The 19,371-nt window shown below is 41.1% G+C and overlaps 1 protein-coding gene across 1 annotated transcript in view; it reads left to right on the top strand.

The window, feature by feature from the left end:
• EMILIN3 (elastin microfibril interfacer 3) overlaps positions 1-18,493 on the top strand; it is a 32,414-nt gene extending 13,921 nt beyond the window's left edge. The window contains exons 3-4 of the mRNA XM_089513336.1: positions 12,457-12,707; positions 16,265-18,493. Coding sequence (XP_089369462.1) covers positions 12,457-12,707; positions 16,265-18,159 — 2,146 coding nt within the window. The 3' untranslated portion in view covers positions 18,160-18,493. The remainder of the gene's footprint in view (positions 1-12,456; positions 12,708-16,264) is intronic.
• Positions 18,494-19,371: the final 878 nt, after the last annotated feature.

Genomic DNA, 19,371 nt, shown 5'->3' on the forward strand with positions numbered 1-19,371 from the left:
CATGCATAAACAAAGAAAGAAAGAAAGACAGGCAGAAGGACATCTCTAGAGTTAGTCTTGCTTTTTTTAGTGCACCAACTTGAAGACAGTTTACTGAATAGACGTTCTCTGTATGCAGAAAAGAATCTTGCATTTTACTCAGGGTTGGGGGCGGGGGCAATAATGTTGTGGACCTCCAGAATCACCCAGCTGACACAAGAGAGTCTTTTGGACATTACTTTTTTTAAAAAAAGACATTTTCTAAGTTCTGGGTCCAATCTTATATTTCAGGGGTGGTTGTTGTTGTTCCCTTGAAGTCATTTCTGATTTATGACAATCCTAACATGAACCTATCTTAGAATTCTGTTGGAAAAATTTGTTTTTGTCTTCCTGTGAGGCTGAGAGAGGATGACTTGCCCAGTGGGTTTCCATAGCCAAGTGAGGCTTTGAACCTTGGGCTCCCAGAATCCTAGTCCAACACTCAGAATGATTGTCATAGGTGATACAAAAACTCATATAATTGTACCCACGTCCATGTTATTTTACAACAGGACAGGTCTCAGATTCAAGGGACTTACGGTCTAAAAATAGGCAGAAACAAGATGACTGGGAAAGGAGAGAGAAATAAGACAGGAAAAAAGAAAAGGATATCTGGTTAGCTCAGCTATGTGTACTTCAGGTTTTGTTATGACACAGCAGGCTTTTGCAACCTGGCATCCAGCAGACATGCTGATTAGTAATTTTACTCATCCTTAGCCAGCACAGGAAGTGGTGATGATGAGAGTTGTCACCCAGAACATCTGATTGTATGAAAAGCTTCATGGGGAGGTTGTGCATTGGTATATAAAAACCATTTCATTTGGGAAAACATATGGTGATCCTCTTATAGCATTTTCTTGGCTAGGTTTATTCAGGGGAAGTTTTCCATTGCCTTCCTCTGGGCCTGGGAGAGTGCACCATGGTCAACTAGTGAGTTACCTTAGTTGGTTGGGGATTTGAACTGTGGTCTCCCAGTGTCCTGTTCTTGTTGTTGTTGCATACCTTCAAGTCATTTCCAACTTATGACCAACCTAAGTTTTTCCTGGCAAGATTTGTTCAGAGGAGGTTTGCCGTTACCTTCCCCTGAGGCTGAGAGCATATGACTTACCTAAGATCACCCAGTGGGTTTCATGGCCAAGCTGGGAACTGAACCCTGGTCTCCAGAGTCATAGTCCAACACTCAGACCACTGTGCCACACTGGCTGTCTCCCAGTGTCCTAGTCCTAGGTTTAAACAACTACACCATGCTGGAGCTCTGCTGCTAATTCCTCTGCCTGTATGTATTTTCATGTATATTTTCATGTGCTTTTCTTAAGATGGAAATACTTTTATGGACATGTTTGAAATTAACCATTTGCAAAAAATTGTTCTCCCAACAATCAAAGCATATTTGTCTGCCTTTCCGCCAAGGTATTCATTTTTCAGTGTGAATTTTAAACATGTGCACATTTGTCCAAATGCATTTTTCAGACCACAAATTGCACTTGGATCTATAGGGCTATTGTCCTAAAGGGTAATCCCCCATTAGAAAGTGAAGCCGATGAATTTCTCATGCCTCCCTAATCTCATGCTGCCTGTGCCAGATCGTCTCAGTCATTGAGAGGAACAGCCTGCAATGCAAATTATAGCACACAATATATGCACAAACTGGGGCTGAGGCTACATTTTGGGAGGAAGGATGAGAAAAAACCTTTGCTATTTGACATTTTGAATTTTGAATTTTAGCTTCAGAATTCAGCACTATGCAAGTAAAGATTATATAAATTAATTTTCATTTGTTGGAAGGTCTCTTGCTTGGATGGGAATTGAACATGTCTACTTGTTGGTTAACATTGTTTTTCATGTCCCTGCATATCATTCCTGTTTTGTTTTTCTGGAAGCTGTAAGCCTCCTTAGCTGGACGGTTTCACATGCAATTCTGAAACCCAAGTGATCTTATTATATTTGTCATTCCAACAATGTGAAAGTTTTATTAATTTCATATCATTTAAAGGTTATGCATCTGCTCTGGGTACCAGAGCCAAAATATAAAATTCAGATGAACCAGATGGTTTTGAACTATTTGGGACATAATGACTTGAGAACCCTACCAAATGCAGGTTTTAGTCTTACTGATTCCAGTGGGTGTTAAAGCAGATGCTTATTTCTTTATTTGAAGTCAATGAGCCTTAAAAGTACTTCATTCTGACTGGACAATAACTGTCTCACAATGGCATCACTCAGGTCAGTGTCAGCCAGCGCAGGTGCCCAGAAAGTTCTGCTGGGAGGAAAGGACTAACTGGCCTTGTCTCCTGCTACCTCACTCACCTCCCCCTGGCCAGCCAGTTTTCCAGACACAGAGAGGGCTGTTGGGTGGTGGTGGCCTACCCTGATCTGCCTCTCTCACTCACCTCCACCTACTCATCTGCTCATATGGTTTCTAGTTTGAATTTCTCCATGGCCGTAGCTTTCTTGGCTAAAGAAACCAATGGAGTGGAGAAGAAGGGGGTGGTGCTTGCCCAGGCTTCTCCATAGCTGTGGTTCGCAGCCAAGGGAGCCAAGGCAGTGGAGAAAAGGGGGATGGTGCTCAACCATTCAAGCTTCTCTGTGGTCATGGCTCTCTTGGTCAAGGAAACCAAGGCAGTGGAGAAGAAGGGAATGGTGCTCAGCCATTCAGGCTTCTCTGTGGCCATGGCTCTCTCAGTAGAGGAAGCCAGTGCAATGGAGAAGAAGTGGCTGGCACCCACCCATTCACACTTCTATGTGGCCAAGCTCTCTTGCCAAAGAGAACCAAGGCAGCAGAGAGGAAGATGCAGATGCTGGTGGATACTTTTGCCACTTGGCAGCGAGGCAGGCAGGAAAGGGAAGCAATGATGGTAGGAAGGAGAGGAGTCTGGAGCACCACTATTGCCGGCACCTCCCTTTCCTAGACAACCTCCAGCCCCACCAGACCTGGAAGAAGCTGCCGAATGGCAGCAGCACTGCGCCCTTCTACTGACTGCAGTGGACAGAGCACCCAACTGGGTGTCACCCCCTTGCAGTTTCACCTATTGTGGTCCACATCACTTGCATACACACATCCCAGTAACATCCCTGGCATCCCATACATTTCCCCAGGTAAAACACATTCAGGCTGAACATGTCTTCTCACAAACCTATCCCAAGTATATTTTGTGTTCCTCTTTAGATTAGTTTTCTGTTTTGGTCAGCCAATCATTTTATTTATATCCCACCTAGTTCCCAAAAGTGGGACTCAAGGCAGCTTACAGAATAAAAAGAGACACAATTACACCACATATAGCTAAAAACATTTTTTAAAAAGTTAAGCTTAAAATAATACTATGTTTGCTGGTATTCCGTAGTGAGGTTATGGATTTGTAACCTAGAGATTACAACTGATCTGTTTTCAGGAAGACTATATTTGTTGTTGTTAACTGCCCTCGAGTTGGCCACTACTCATGGAGATCCTATGAATTAGACATCTCCAAGACCCCCTATCCCCCACTAACTCTGCTTAGGTCCTGCAGATTCAGGCCCATCCATCTGTCATGTGTCTGCTTCTTTTTCTACTATCTTTTACCTTTCCTAGCATTATTGTCTTTTCTAAGGAGTCATGACTTCTCATGATGCAGCCAACGTACAATAGCTTCAGCTTTTTCATCTTGGCTTCCAGGGAGAGTCCTGACTTGATCTGTTCCAGTACCCATTTGTTTGTCTTTTTGTCTGTCTATGGTATCCTCAGTACTCTTCTCCAATACCACATCTCAAATGAGTCTTACTGAAAACCTATGTAAATGCCACTCCACTCCATCTTAAGCACTAGCAGCAGGATTGGCTGAAGGAAAACTGTTCAACTGGTCATTAGGACACAAGGAGATTATTTCCACCCGTTTCCCACCAGTGACTGAGCCTGTGACAATCAGAAGAGGACCCCTGTTGCAAATCCCAATCTCACTGGCTGGCAGAAGATGGGTGGAAATGTTCTCCTTACACCTCTATCAGAAGCTGAATGGACCTCCTGTGCCTGATCTGGCTGTTTGTTTTTAAAGTGGGCTGGGCTGTTGGGCCAGAAAACATTACTTAGAGGCTCAGCAGGAGCACTGGGTTGGAGACATGGCAACCGCATGTCACACCCCCAACCCAGCACAAAAAGTAGCTGTAAAAAACTGCTCCTTTTTGCACTGCAGAAACAGTGTCCTTTTTGCTGCTGCCACAGGTCTTCCGCAGCTCTTTGGTGCAGTGCATCTACATGTTGCGCCAAAGACATGACATGATGCTGCCCACCATGCAGTGGAGCACGCAGCATGACACCAGCATGGGGATGGAATTGGGGCAGCTGACGTGCTGTCACCACACCCCCACTCTGCCCCGATGACAGCATTTATCACTGCTCTTTTGAGGGCCCTAGTTACTTCTTCATAACTAAGCAGTCAATACAAGCAAATGTATATTAAATTAAAACCGTTTAAAACATTAATTTAAAACCACAGATAAAAAATAATACAGCACTAAAACAGAAAACCCATTATATAAAGCAGTTCACAAATGCCTGCTGGAATAAAAAGGCCTTCACTTGATGGCAAAAGGACAAGAGAGAGCCAGCTCTGGAAAAGGAGCTTTAGAGTTTAGGAGCAGCCATGGAGAAGGATCTTTCCTGTGTTCCCACCGAACAGGCTCATGAATGTGATGGGACTGAGAGAATAAGGGTGGGGAATGGGTTCTAATTTCAGCCCCTATATTGTGAGAGTATGTCCCAGCTTTGAATATTTTTAATATTATTAACAATTTTACTCATGAAATATGTGATTTAAGCAAGCTGTTAGGCAGCCTGACCTTAAGTGTGATGTGTCAGATATTCCATGAAGTTCCAAGGGATTTCTTCACAAGAGCACAACCTTCAACATGAAGGTTTTGATAAGATAGACATCTGAGTAAACATATGTAGGATCAGATGGCTTATGTACCAAGGAACATGCATGGCTGTGGGCTTAAGTACATAACTGTGAAGAAGCCATACTGAAATTAATGGGATTTACTTCTGAACATGCATGGTAATTTCATTTTTTAAAATAACACCATCATTATGCCTGTAGCCTAAAAAAATGACAGGTAATAGGTATGTCACCTTAAAGGAATTGTTAATATCTCAAACACATAATATGCAGCCCTGGACAACATTTGATCTCATTTTGACTCGTTCTCATTGCCTCATTTCAGGGTATGAGGCCAAGTGACCTCTGGTCCTGTTCAGTCTGCTTAGTTAAGATGCTAAATGTTGATGGGCAAGTGGAAGGCCTCAGCTGTTTTCCCTCTTTTGTTTTTTGGCTTTATGCATTCATCCACCACTTTATTTATACATCACCTTTTTCCCAGTTTGGGACTCAAGGTGGCTTACAGTAGACAGAAAATTACAATAAAACCTTATAGTTAAAAACATACAAAAGTTGAGATTAAAACAGTACTGAACTAACAACAGTTTTAAAACAATTAAAATATTATTTAATAAAGTCTAAAAGCCCTTCTCTTGTTAACAATCAATTCCCCAAGGCTTACTATAAAGAAAGGTCTTCATCCACAATGAAAAAGACAGCAGAGGAAGAGCCGTCCTAACCTTCCCAAGGAGGGAGTTTCAAAATCTGTGAGCAGCCACAGAGAAAGCCTCCCCCACATTCCTATCAAACATGCCTATGCAGGCAGTAAGACAGAGGACTTCATCGCACCCATTTTTTTCAGTGTTAAGGGTACGGGAAGAGGACGTTCGTGTGCGCGCACGACCAGCCAGAAATGGATTTTATCGCACGTCAAAGCATCCCCCAAAAGGCCCCGTTCTGTTCCGTTGTGCCAAGCCATCCTCCTTCAGTGCTGATGGGCACTATTTTACTCAGTGGGAAGACTTCCGACCAGAACATTTCACGCGCCTCAGCACTGAAGGAGGACGGCTTGGCACAACGGAACAGAACGGGGCCTTTTGGGGGATGCTTTGACATGCAGCAAAATCCATTTCTGGCCGGTCGCGCGCGCACACAAATGTCCTCTTCCCGTACCCTTAATACTGAAAAAAAAGGGTGCAATAAAGTTCAGAGAGAAGGGTCTCCCTTGAAAATCTTAGAGCTCAAGTGGTCTCAGACTGCCTGGACCTCAGTCGTGTATGGCTTTATAGGTCACAACCAACACTTTGAACCAGACCCAGAAATAGACTGGAAGTCAATGGACTTTATTGCATGATGCTGTCTCCATCTCATCGCTGCCTTCCTGTCCAAGCATGGTTAGATCGCATCTTGTCATTGATGGGAAAACCTGTCAATAGGCCCCCCAAGCATGCTGCTGTCGCATTAGTTCTCAAGTGTGATAAGGTCTTCCATGGCAATTATTTTTTATAAATTTTATATACATTTAATTCCGTGGCAGTTCTGATATTGGCTAGTAACATGGTGTCAGTGTCTGCTCCTCTCCCCCTGTCCCTCCCCTTGCAGGCAGGCCTTTTTCATTTTTTCAAAAGCTTTCTTTTATTTTCTTTTTACTTATTTTAAAAATCATATTAGCATACATCCAGAATTGTGGTGTGTTTTTTTTAATTAAAAACCCTGAAAGGCACACTGGGTAAGTCATAGGGCAAGGAATTGGGGGTTAGAGAGGAGTATGGAAGAGAGTACAAGGCCTGGGTTGCACTATTGTGAAGACATGTGAGAGGGAATGCTTCCAAACCAGTATGTATCCTGTTCCCCTTACTCTAATCCCTTCTCCTCCTTTCCATCCCAAATTTTTATGTGTGTAAAATTTACAAATGCATTGAGTTAAATTTTGGACTAACTTAAATAAAACTATTGTAATTTGAACAATGTAATTGCCTTATAAACTGTTAAAATATGAATATTCATGAATGTGCAAATGAAAATATGCACACTAAATAAATAAAATATTTTTATTCATATACTGTGTTGAGTTGGGGGGGGGGTTGCAGCATCCGATGTAGATGTAAAAGGGGACAAGAATAAAAAGTTTGAATACCACTGGACTAGAAAGTTCTTCAAAGAAAGGACATCTTCACATAGAGAAATGTCTTTAGATAGCCCTTCAGAGAGAGAGCAGACCTCTATAAAGTAGGACACATGTCCACCTTAGGTGTGGACATGCCCTGAGAAAATTTGGTTGGCTGCCTGTGTCGATGCTAATAGCCTATTTCTCTTTAGCTGAGAGCAGTAGCTTGTCTACTGTTGTCTCAGTTAACTATCTAGTTATTGAAGAAAGAAACAGCAGTCTTGCCTCCCCAGCCTTTCATAACAAGTGCAAGGGATAAAAAAAAGGATGTTTTTCGAGCAAAGCCAATGTTGCCAGATGAACTTTTCTGCATGGCTTGGAAAACTGAGAAATAGATGCAGCTTTTTTCCAGCCACTGGGGCCACTAGTAACTGTTTATCCAGCTGCAATAAATACTTCCTGTTGCTGACATGTGGAGTGGAGTTTTTTGCACTTCGAAAGCACTCCCTCGTCTTTAAAAAGAAGCAGTCTGACATTTTCAACTGGAAGCAGCAACACTTCAGGGCAACATGGCACAGCAGAAGTGTCCTGATGCCAATGACTCTCCCACTTTGACCTACTAAATAAATAAATAAATAAATAAATCCTGTTCTTTTTACAACCCTGAGCTTCAGCCAAGAGAGAGAGAGGTGGGCAGAGGCCCAGATGTCTGCACAGAGCCAAGGTGAAGAAGGTTCCAGAACCAGTGTTGTTGCTGATGGTGGCTCATCTGGGCAAGCTTTCTCCAGACTTGGCACTATTCTCAAGCAGGCTTGTGTGCATCGCAGTTGTTTTCATTTTACAACCTCCACAGAAGTTTGGAGGCTTCTTCAGGGAGGAATGATCTATAAAGGCCTGTGTCTTCCATTCCTACTCATATCAATGCAAGGAAAAAAAGACAAACAGAGGTTTATGGCAGGTTTGGGCACAGCACACAGCACTGAGGCAAAGGTCCAAAAAGAGAGGCTGCCAGAACCGGAACGTGTTGCATTATCCAGTGGCTTGCTGGAAAAATAACAAAAAACCCAACCCAAAACAGATCCAGCATAAAGCTGAAGATGGTTGCTCAGCAGGTTACTTTTAGCATGAATGAATTTTCTCAACAGGCAGATTCTGATGCATGAAACCAGAGTCTGGAAGTTACTTTTAGAGAATACCATCCCTAGAATTGCCCAGGTGGCATAAGCACTGGCTGGGGGATTCCAGGGATGAGATCCTGCATCAGGTAGATGTAACATAATGGTTTGCCCATGATGTTCTCTATCCTCTGTCTGCACCAGCAGTTGGAAATGGCAGGTTGTTTTTGTTGCTGTCATATTAATTTGTAGCCTGCTTTTCTCCCAAAATTGGGACTCAAAGCAGCTTACCAGTATGACTTCATAGGCAGACCATCATGCTACAGTCAGGAGGGTAATTCAGGCAATGAAGCAGCAGTCAGCTTGGGGTGGAGAAGGAGTGAGGGTGCACTTACTGATGCTACACAACCCTTCTTTTCCTTCCCTTCAGAGCCCAGACCACTCGTATCTTCATAATTTGAATTGCCTCCTCCCCTCCTCACCAATAATCATCATCACTAGCAGTGGCCCCTCCCAGGACTTACTGGGTAAGCAATTTTGTATGGGGAACAAAGGGATAGAGAACAGCCCCTTGTGCCCTGTTCAAAAAGAGAGAGAGATGTGCATAAAGCACATCTGTAGAGAGCCAGCATGGCATAGTGATTCAGGTGTTGGCCTATGACTCTGGAGACCAGGTTTTGATTCCCTGATTGGCCACAAATCCCTTTGGGTGACCTTGGGCAACTCACATGCTTTCAGCTTCAGGGGAACACAATGGCAAACCTCTTCTGAACAAAAGTTGCCAAGAAAACTTCATGATAGGCTCACCTTAGGGTTGCCATAAGTTGGAAATGATTTGACAACACACAACAACAACAACAACAAGGCACATATAAAAGTATACATGTGACTAACAGATGTCCAGGGAACTTTAATTTTTAAAGAATATGTCCAAAATCTTGTTTTAGGGCAGCAGGTTCCCTCTAGACATGGCTATGCTGATTGGGGATGATGGATGTTGCAATCTACCATCTTGAGAAAAGATGCTGTAAAGGGCAATTCTCATTAATATTTTTTTTAAAAAAAACTTCAATGGGGACATAAGAAGGTCAAGCCAAGCCATATTGACTTTGGGGAACAGTAAAGCATCTCAGTAGTTAATTCTGTCATGATGTAGCTACACTTAATTACCAAAAAAGAAGGAAATGCTGAGAATCCAATCAAGACTATGTCCTGCATAATCCGCAACATTTTCTAGAGGATTACCATTAGCCTTGTTGATATGTTAAAAATGAACTTAATAGTATGAAATATGCTGGTGTGATGACAAAGTAGTATGGTACTTTGCACTGAAAATCTGGCTCCAGGCCTCTTGTCCGCCATCCACATAATTGCTTTATCTCATGACCTTACCCATACTTTTACATAGCTGAGCTCAACAACCACTTTTATTGTGAAAATTATTCAATATTTGTGTGGCAGGCATAAATAAATCCATGCATCAGTGTTAAGATACATGCATCTCCAAGAGCTTATTTATTTAGCTGCATATTTATTTCTCATTTTTTATATTTGCATCTCACCTTTCCTCTTACCAGCTCAAAGCAGCATACATGGCTCTTCTGTACTTTAGCCTCCCAACAATCTTATAATGTGGGAAAGGCTAAAAAAGTGTGAATGGACCAAGACTGACCAGTGAGTTTCATGAACCATTGAGGCTAGAAACTGTATACGATAATAATAATAAACTCAACACCATCTTAAACATATGCATTATGGCACAACACATGATGGTTTACCATTCAAGGACTGGCAGCTCCATGTGTAAGCTCCCATTTCAGGGAATCATGGTGTTCTTCAGTGTCACATCAAGTGATACTAAAATGCTTGTCTGTGGGATTCCAATGGTGAGTACTGTCTCAAAGCCATAGATCACATAGCTTGGGAAAATTCCTTTCTGAACAACAGCTCCCAGAGTCCCCTAGCACTGATTCCCCCAAAGGAATTTACCTGAGCTCTGACTTGTCACTTGTGAATGTGTTCATGCTGAACTTCATTTCACAATTATGCAACACCTCTGGATTTCTTTTTAAAAAGTGCTTGGCATGGCAATTACTTAGCCAAATCACTTGTTTTCATTTGCTGGTAGTGGCGGTGCTGGTGATGCAGTGTTTAGGGCTTCCAGATCATTAGAACAGTATTTAAAATGTGTTATCACACTGAGAGGTGGGTAGACAGGCTTTATGATATGTTTTTATCATTTACTAGAACTCTGAGGCCCACTAATCAAAGTCTAATGTAAAATTGGAAGGAAGTGGTGAAATGGAAGCTAGTGGCTTCCATGTCAGTGGAGTAGTGAATAGGCTCTGGGTCTTAATCCAAATTTTAAAGGATTTATCCAGGGTGCTGAATCTATTTTGTAGACAGTTCGGCACCTTAGATAGCTCCTTTAAATTTGGACCTAAACCTCATCAGTTATCCCACTGACATGAAACCCACTACCCATCACTGTGGTGGCGTCCAGTACTACACCCCATGAGCCATATATTCCAAGACTGCCTAAAGTCCTGTAAATCAAAGATTGTAATACAAAATAGCTGACAGAGTTGCACAAAGTCTTAGTCAAATGAAACCCATTGATATTTATATATATATATATATATTTTCAGATGAAAGACCTTAAAACAAAATATCATAAGGATAGACATAGCAGATTTTTTTTTAAAAACACAACATTCAGCCCTATTTGATATTGCTAAACAACTGGAGTTATCACACAGAAATCTACAAGATGAGATATTCTCTGTATAGCATTTTCAGTGCATCTGAAAGGCCAAAATAAATCTGGAACATCAATGCCACTGGTCATTTGGGAGGTGAGGTGTCCTTTCCACTTGGCCCATGAGCCATCACTGGGTTTCAAAAGAGTGGATATATTAGTCTGTTGCAGCAAAAAAGACTCTGTGGGACCTTAAAGAATGAGCAATTTATTATGCAATTAGTGTTTGTGGAATTTCATTTCAGATACAAACACTGTTTTCTTTCAGTTGGAAATTGTAGTTTCCCTTTAAATTGCATTCTCCAGTCTCTGGTACATGTAACACATTTGCTGAACTACCCCAGTTGTATTTCTTTAGGATGCAAAAACATGATCCTTCCCGTATTGTCTGGCCACAGGAGTGATAGTTCAGACAAAGCATGCCATCACGGACAGTTGCTGCCCTCTAGTGCTGAAAACAATGACTTAACTTAAATGTTAATAGAAGATGTTGGTTTAGGCAAGAGAGACTCCATTTCCACAAAAAGATACAGATCAAAGGTAGGAATCATGCATCTCTCCAGATGTTGTTGGACTGCACCTCCCAGAAACCTTAGCCAGAACAGTTAATGATGAGGAATTCTGGGGCTTGTGCTCTAGCAACATCTGGAGGATGACATGATTCCCACTGTTGCTGTAGATGGTTTGAAGAATTGCTATTCATGATATCTCTAATCTCATCCAACATTCACCTTTGGTCAAAAGTGTCACAGGATTTTACACTGTCTCGAAGCAAAGCATAGATGAAACCAGCTACAAATAATGAGTTGCTAGTAATTAAATCAGAGAAGAAAATGCCAACAAAAATGATGACCACAATGGATAACTAAAAATCACTGAGGAGGAAAGGCATTTGTTTAAGGGTGCATTTGCTTCCCTTTCCCCTTGCAGTCCTTCATATATAGTCATGCTAGATGTGGACATTCTGAAATCTGTAGTCTTCCAGCCTTTGAGTCAAACTCTGGTCTCCAGAGGTGTAGTTCAATGCTTGGGCCACTGCACTATGCTGACTCTCAGTGTTAGGCAGCCGCTGCATCAGCATAAAATTATGCTCCATCTCCTCATTTAGTGTAGTGAAATGCACCTCTGATACACAGATGCAACAGACCCGCTTTGAGCCCTACCTTTTTATCTATGAGACATGCAAATGGCAATTTCAGGATGACTAGCATTTTCTGCCTTCAGGCTCCACAGAGATAAAAGGAAAAAATGCATTGAAAGCACAGTGAACAACTTCCTATTGAGGCAGAGGTTTCTAGTCCTCTTGCAAAATACATAACTATGAATTTTAAATTTAAATTGGTATCTTTTAATTTTATGTTGGATAATTTTAATGTGTCCTGTGTTTATGTGTTTTAACTTAATGTGTTAAAATGATTTTGTGTGTTTTAATCTCTGCTGTACCTTGCCTTGAGCCTTAGGGAGATGCAGGTTAGAAACTATTATTATTATTATTATTATTATTATTATTATTATTATTATTTGGCAACCATCCAAGGATCTTGGCATTAGAGCCTAAGACCTGAACATCCTAATCTTGCTGTACCTTCTTTCCCTGTTTGCAACCAGGTATCGTACATTCTTCAGACCCAGGTATAAGATTGGCTACAAGACTGTGACTGAGATAGCATGGAGGTGCTGTCCAGGACTCATGGGAGAAGGATGTCATGACAGTCCCACTGATCAGCCAGGGCTACTGCCACAGCATCCCAGTCCCAAATTACCTCCCACTCAGAAGATGTTCCCAGCTGCTCGAGTCCCTCCTCATCATCCCAGTATCCATGCAGACCCATTTCCAGAACCAAAGAAGAACCACTATGGTGAGTGGCAAAACCTTTATTTATAATAATATTAAAGTTCATTTCAAAGAACCGATGACTTTTCCAATGACATCGTCATCCAACTACAGTGGATTGCCTTTTTCAGTACAGGTTGAGTCTCCTTTATTTGAAATGCTTGGGATCAGAAGTGTTTTGGATTTTGGATTTTTTAAAATTTTTGAAGACATGTGTTTTCATATAAGTACATAATGAGATGTCTTGGAGATCCAAGTCTAAGCTCAAAACTCATTCATGTTTCACATACACCTTATAAACATAGCCAGAAGGTAATTTTGTACAATATTTTGTTAACATATCTATTTGACATAACGCATATCAACATAACATAAAATAATTATTCTTTTATACATCTACATTGTTGCTTATATTGACTTCCCCTCCAGTTTTGTCAGTGATTACAGTACCATTTTGTTCTGCCTTAACATTCGTTTCTCAATGTTGTTCTATTTACCTAAATAATTATTCAGTTTATTTTAATATTTCTAATAATTTTATGCATGAAACACTGTGATGTAGTGGTTTGAGTTTTGGACTATGACTCTGGAGGGAGGGTATGTTTCCCAGATTGGCCATGAATGCACTGGGTGACCTTGAGCAAGTCACACTCTCTTAGCCTCAGGGGAAGGCAGAGGCAAATCTCCTCTGAACAAATTTTACATGATAGGTTCACTTTAGGATTACCATAAGTCAGAAATGACTTGAAGGCAAACAACAACAACAACAACAACAACCAATGCATGACATTTTTGTGTGTGTGCATTGAACTATCAAAAAGCAAAGGTTTCATTGTCTCAGCTACCCATGAAAAAAGTTTTGCTTTTTTGGAGTATTTCAGATTTTGGAATTCTGCATAAGGGAGGCTCAGCCTGTATTAGCAAGTTAATACTTATTACCAGTGAAGATGATTCCTGAAAAAGAAGACTGGGGTTGAATTAAATTAGATCACCCCAAATCAAACCTGAACCAGTCCAGCTTTAGATCAATTTGGTGTACCAGACAGTAAAGGAAAACTAGATGGTGTGTCTCCAAAATGTTGCAAAATAACTTCACAAGAAGGAAAATGTCAAGATGTGTAAGAGGTGGAGGGGAGCTGGACTTTGCTCATCAACAGCACTAGCTTCCAATCTGGGGTGAAAGTTTCAGCAACACTCTCCAATTCTGATACAGGGAGGGAAGGAGGATGGATAAAGACTTTCTTTTACTGTTGTGCTAGTTTTCTTTTAGAAGAAAGAATATTTTTGGTAGAACCTCTCCCACTCGAATTTTGGGCTTGTTTTTAAATGTTAGTTTTCAGCCTGGTTTCTATCTGTGGTGTTCAGTGTGTATATTCCCACTTAAAATTTGTGTCTGTCTCTGCTTTAATTTTGGGAAATGCTGGTTTAATTTAAACTTGCCTGAGAAGTAGGAATGCAAAGTCCTTGTTAATGCCAAGAAAAACTTTGAGATGAAGAAAGTCTCAAGTGGATCTCCAAAATAAAATTGGTTGCACAGGAACAAAACCTGGGACTTTCAGACACTCTTTTCTCATCTAGAGAAATCTCAGTTATAGGGAGAGAGACATTCTTAGTACACAAGCAGCATCACTTACATCAGACATTACCATTGTACAGAAGAGAATTACACATTAGCAAATTTTAAACATATCAAAGGAAACTTTAATGGTGGTTAATACAAAAACCCTGGAACTGCCTATGTGCAATTTGTTAGGGCTAATCCCCTCCCTGAAGGGACTATTTTCAAATTTCATGAATGTTTATGAAAAAAAGTATAAACATTATGGCTGTTTTAAAGGCACATGTTTAAGATGGTGTCACCAAAAATTTCCTTGCACTTTGGCAGGGTAATGCCGCTCTCTATAGCCACTCCAGATTTCAAGTGCATGTGTGAAAATGCAAATGCCTTATAATCATTTGGGCTTCCTAATGTAAGTCAATGAACAAAATTAAAATTTGGACTAGGTTGGAAGAGGTCCAGATTTATCAACATGGAATCAAGACAAAAACTGATTCAGAGCCCAGACCGAAATGTAGGGAGGTCTTCTACAGCCCTAGATGGAGTGAATGAAATGAGGAAAGACCTGCCCTACTATTTCTTCAAATAAAGAATCTATTCCTTAACAAAGGGATACTTCTGATACTCCATAGAGCAGGGTTCACCAGCATGTCACATATTACATTCCCTTGCCAATTTTTTGTATGCCCCTCAGTCACTGAAAGACTTTAATTATACAGTGGGCCCTTGGTATCTGCTGGCATTTGATTCCAAGACCCCCTGGGATACCCAAATCTGTAGATGTTCAAGTTTCATTAAATACAATGGATAGTAAAATGGTGTACCTTATCTAAAATGTCAAAATCAAGGTTTTCTTTTTGGAATTTGTGTGTGTGTGTGTTCAAGCCATGGATGCTTGAATCTGTAGATAAAAAAATCTGTGGATATGGAGGACTGACTGTTCACTTAAGATCCAATTACAAAAGTTTACTTTAAGTCTGTGCACACTATTATGCCTGCATGGCTTTCTGTGTGCCTATGAACCTATGCATGCATACCAGTCTGCCTAGGATGTGAGATGGCAGGTCTTTCTCTTGATTATGCCTCCTTCAGTCATACATTTAGTGAAGATGTGAGAGAAGACTTCCTCAGTGGCCACATAGAGACTCTGGAATGGAGCAGGCTAGACTTCATGTTGGCATTCTATCAATAGGCTATGAACCTTTTATTCAAGTAGGTTTTTGTAATTGGCCATTTGCTGATGTAGGAGCATTTTTCTGGACAGTTTTTCTGTTTTCTTTATTGATACATTTCTAAACTACATTTTAATATAAGTGTGTTTTAATATTTGGACTATGTTATATTTTAGTTCTATTTTCATCATTATACTTGCCATGAACTGCCCTGTTTACCATTTGAGGGAGAAATGTGGGATACAAATTGAATAAATTAAGACATAAATGAATAAACAAATAGGACAAGCAAGTCATGTGACTCTACTTTTAGATGGTTACCATAACCATAAGCTGGGTTTTTATGGCTTTTTATAGATGCTCTTATAGCTTTTGTTTATGTGTATCTGGCTAGTGTTTATCAGTTATGAACAAGGAAGTTCATCAAAGGCACAACAAAGCCCAGGTTGAGCAACTAACTTCAATAAGGATTGTTTCATCTGCATGTCAGTTATAGCTGATAGCATCAATTATGATGATGATGATGATGATGAGGATTATTATTATTATTATTATTATTATTATTATTATTATGCTTTATTTATATAGTGCTGTAGATTTACACAGCGCTGTGATTGTGGATTCTTATATACCTATTAAGTAATATATATATCCTATAATTTCAGGTGTGCTCCCTTTGTTTGTTCTGTAATAACCATAGTAACATTTTGGGGCTAGGATGTTTAAATGGCTGCAAAAACATTTTACAGATCACCTTCACTCATGATGAAATGAAATATTCAAGAAACTTCTGTCTCAAGAGGGAATCAGTGACAAGGATTATGATTTTTGTTTATTTCCCCCTGTTCATAGGTCGAAAAATACCTAGTTTGTTTGGTGACAGACTGGACCGGCTAGAGGAGGAAGTCAGGCGTCTCTCACAATCCTATGACAGCTTGCATACCATGGTGAGTGGCCTGGGGGACCATTTGCGGCTTGCCATCCAGGAGGACACCAGTAAGATGATTGGATCCCTGATGAACAGCCCTAGTGTACCTGATTCAACCATGGGATTTGGAGTTATTCCTGATGGGATTGTGGATGCAGCAGACAAAGCTGATCTCTCTCCCTATCCACCTGTGGGTGAGATCTTAAGCAAAGTGACTGAGGTGAGTGATGTATTGAAAATCAAGACTGACCTGCTAGAAGAGGTGCATGGCATGGTCCTGGATCACGATGGGCAAATCAAACACCTGCTGGAATCAGCCCGACCTTCACCGCTTACTTCCATTGATCTGCTAGAAGAATATGTGGACAGCAGGCTTAACAACCTGCGCGTGGAGCTCCTGGATGGCTTTGAGAAGAAGCTACTGAACATCCAGAGCACGTGTGATTTCCGAATCAAGGAAGTGCAGTTGCAGTGTGAGGAAGAAAAAGCAGCCAATCTCCGTCTTCAGCAGACATTAGATGGCAAAGAACTCGAGATAAAAAAGGAGATCTCTCAGCTGGAAACTCAGATCCAAGGGCTAACAGTTGTAGAAAGCTGCTGTAGCAATTTGAACTACCTCACCAAACGAATGGATATTTTAGAGAAGGGCCTACACAGCATCTCTGAGTCTCAGAAGAACTTACACTCCAGGATGGACAATGACTTGTCCACTGTAACCTTGGGGAGCCTCTTTGAAGGACGCTTTGAAGATTTTGAAGCCAGGCTGAATATCACTGAAAGGGAAACAGGAAGTTGTTGTTCCATGGTAGAGGATAGCATGAGAGGTCTCCTGGGGTCAGAGCTGGATGGCACAAGGATCTTGTTTGAGGACAAAATGAGAATCTTGGAAGAGAGATTCATGAACATAATAGGAGATGTGAATAACATCAGTTCCACAGTGGGAATAGATGGAGCTGTGTTGCCCCTCTTAGAAGGTGAGCTGGCTACCATAAAAAAGGCAACAGATGAGAAAATGGAAGTAATACAGAGCAGGCTGACCACCTTGGAGAGCACATGCTTGCTGGGATGCACATCCACTTCCAAAGATGTAGAGATCTTTCGTACAGAGATTGAAGACTGCCAAAGCAAGAACCAGGATTTACAGCTCAGGATGGATAGTAATTCTGACCTACTACGGAAACTCAATGCTACTATCTTGGAGATTCAGAGGCGAATTGAGGAAGAAGCAACAGCGTCCTTGCAAGGTGAGATCACCTTGCTGAAAATCAACCTGAACACCATGAGTAAGTCTCTAACTGGGCTGAAGGATTCCGTTTCCCAGTACTCTGACACAGTGCTGCATGTTAATTCATCCCTGGATGAGCGTGAGCGCAAGATAGAAGACGAGGTACACTCCATCCAAGACAAGCTCAGTGACCAAGGCTCCCAGCTTCTGTTCAGTAACAAGCGAGTCCTCAACCTAAAAGGAGACCTTGAAAGGCTCAAGTCCAGAATCACCAATGACTTGAGCAACTGCAGAAGTGCGGCTCTCAACCTTCAGAAGGAAGTGCTTCAGTTTGATGACCGAGTGGCTCAGGTGGAGGACATGTGTGGCAGACTAGGCACTATGACTGGAAGCCTGGACCACATCAAAAGTGAGCTGGAGAATAATGCAGGAAGTATGTGGAGCTACATGGACCATATGAATGAAACCTTATCTGCCCACTCTCAGGAATTAACTGTACTCAAGGACAACTTGTTGGATTGCCAGGCTAAAGTCACAGAATTAGCTGAAGATGTCAGCCTCTTAGAAAGCAAGTTGCAAGGCAACCAGCACTAGTATAACAAACCCAAAGTGCAAATAACTTATACCATGCAGGCACCAACCAATGATACCAGGATTTTGTTTGAGTTTTCTTTTGGAGGGGCATGGGGAGGCTACTAAATGTTAAAAGCTGCTATAATCCCTTCTCTCATTTCTTTCCTATGAATGACATTTTTTACTACAGCTTAAGCTGTACATTTGCCATTACTGTAATCTCTGTGGACATTTAGCAGCTGTACTTATGTAGCAAAGTGCCTTCCCAGAGATGGGGTCATGTTTGGGTTACATTTCCAATATATGGTACAGTTCAGGAAGAAATTGGAGACAGACGTGTCTAATGGATTCTTTGCTTTGGGAATAATTAAATATCTGCTATTTAAGAGCTAAGACAGAAGAAAAAAACCCAATTCCTGCCGAATATATCCAAGTACTGGAAGTAAAGGTCTGATCCAGGGACCATTTAAAGCAATACTGTTAGCTAGGAGGAGACTCTGATTTTTCAACTAAGACATATTTTCTCTTCCTTTTTGTACAAGTGTACGAAAGTGGGAGGGGAATTCTTCATGGCAGCACTGACTGGTACAAAGATATGGGACATTTATGCAGGATTCAACAGGTATTGTATGTCTGCATTCAATAAGAGAACATGGCACAGCACACAATAATATTTCTGACTGCAATTCTTGTTGCAAAGTTCAGGCTGAATTTCATCCCCCTGGCAATCTCAAACACTGTGTGTCATCTGCTGTTTGCATAAATGAAGTGAGGAGAGTAGTTTTGGATCCATTGGCATCTTAGATGGATTACTGCAACCCCAGGGACCAGAGGAAGAGGTGGCATGCACTTCTAATTCCATGCTAGCTGTAGCACTACTCCATTATTGCTTCCTGTCCTTATACAAAAGAGGATGGAAGGAGATTACCAGGTCTTTTTTTTTTCAACTGAACCCAAAACGTTTCAAAATGGGATTGCTCTTAGGGTCACTCTTGAACATCTAATGACAGTTCTATTTATTTGGAATGTATTTAGTTTGATATATACCCTTCCCTGCACTGGAATGATTCACAAGACAGCTAACAAGCAATATCCTAGAGCTTGTTGTGTTATGGGTGCTAGTTGTTACTTTTGTTAACAGTAACACAATACTCTTTACTTTATGAGTAGCAGTTCAGTAATGTATTACTAAGGCTAAATGTTCTTTTAAAAAGAAACCAGAAAAATAGCTCC

Source organism: Sceloporus occidentalis, unplaced genomic scaffold, assembly GCF_023333645.1.
Source record: "Sceloporus occidentalis isolate IW3139 unplaced genomic scaffold, rSceOcc1.0.p SCAF_3, whole genome shotgun sequence".
Classification (NCBI taxonomy): Eukaryota; Metazoa; Chordata; class Lepidosauria; order Squamata; family Phrynosomatidae; genus Sceloporus; species Sceloporus occidentalis.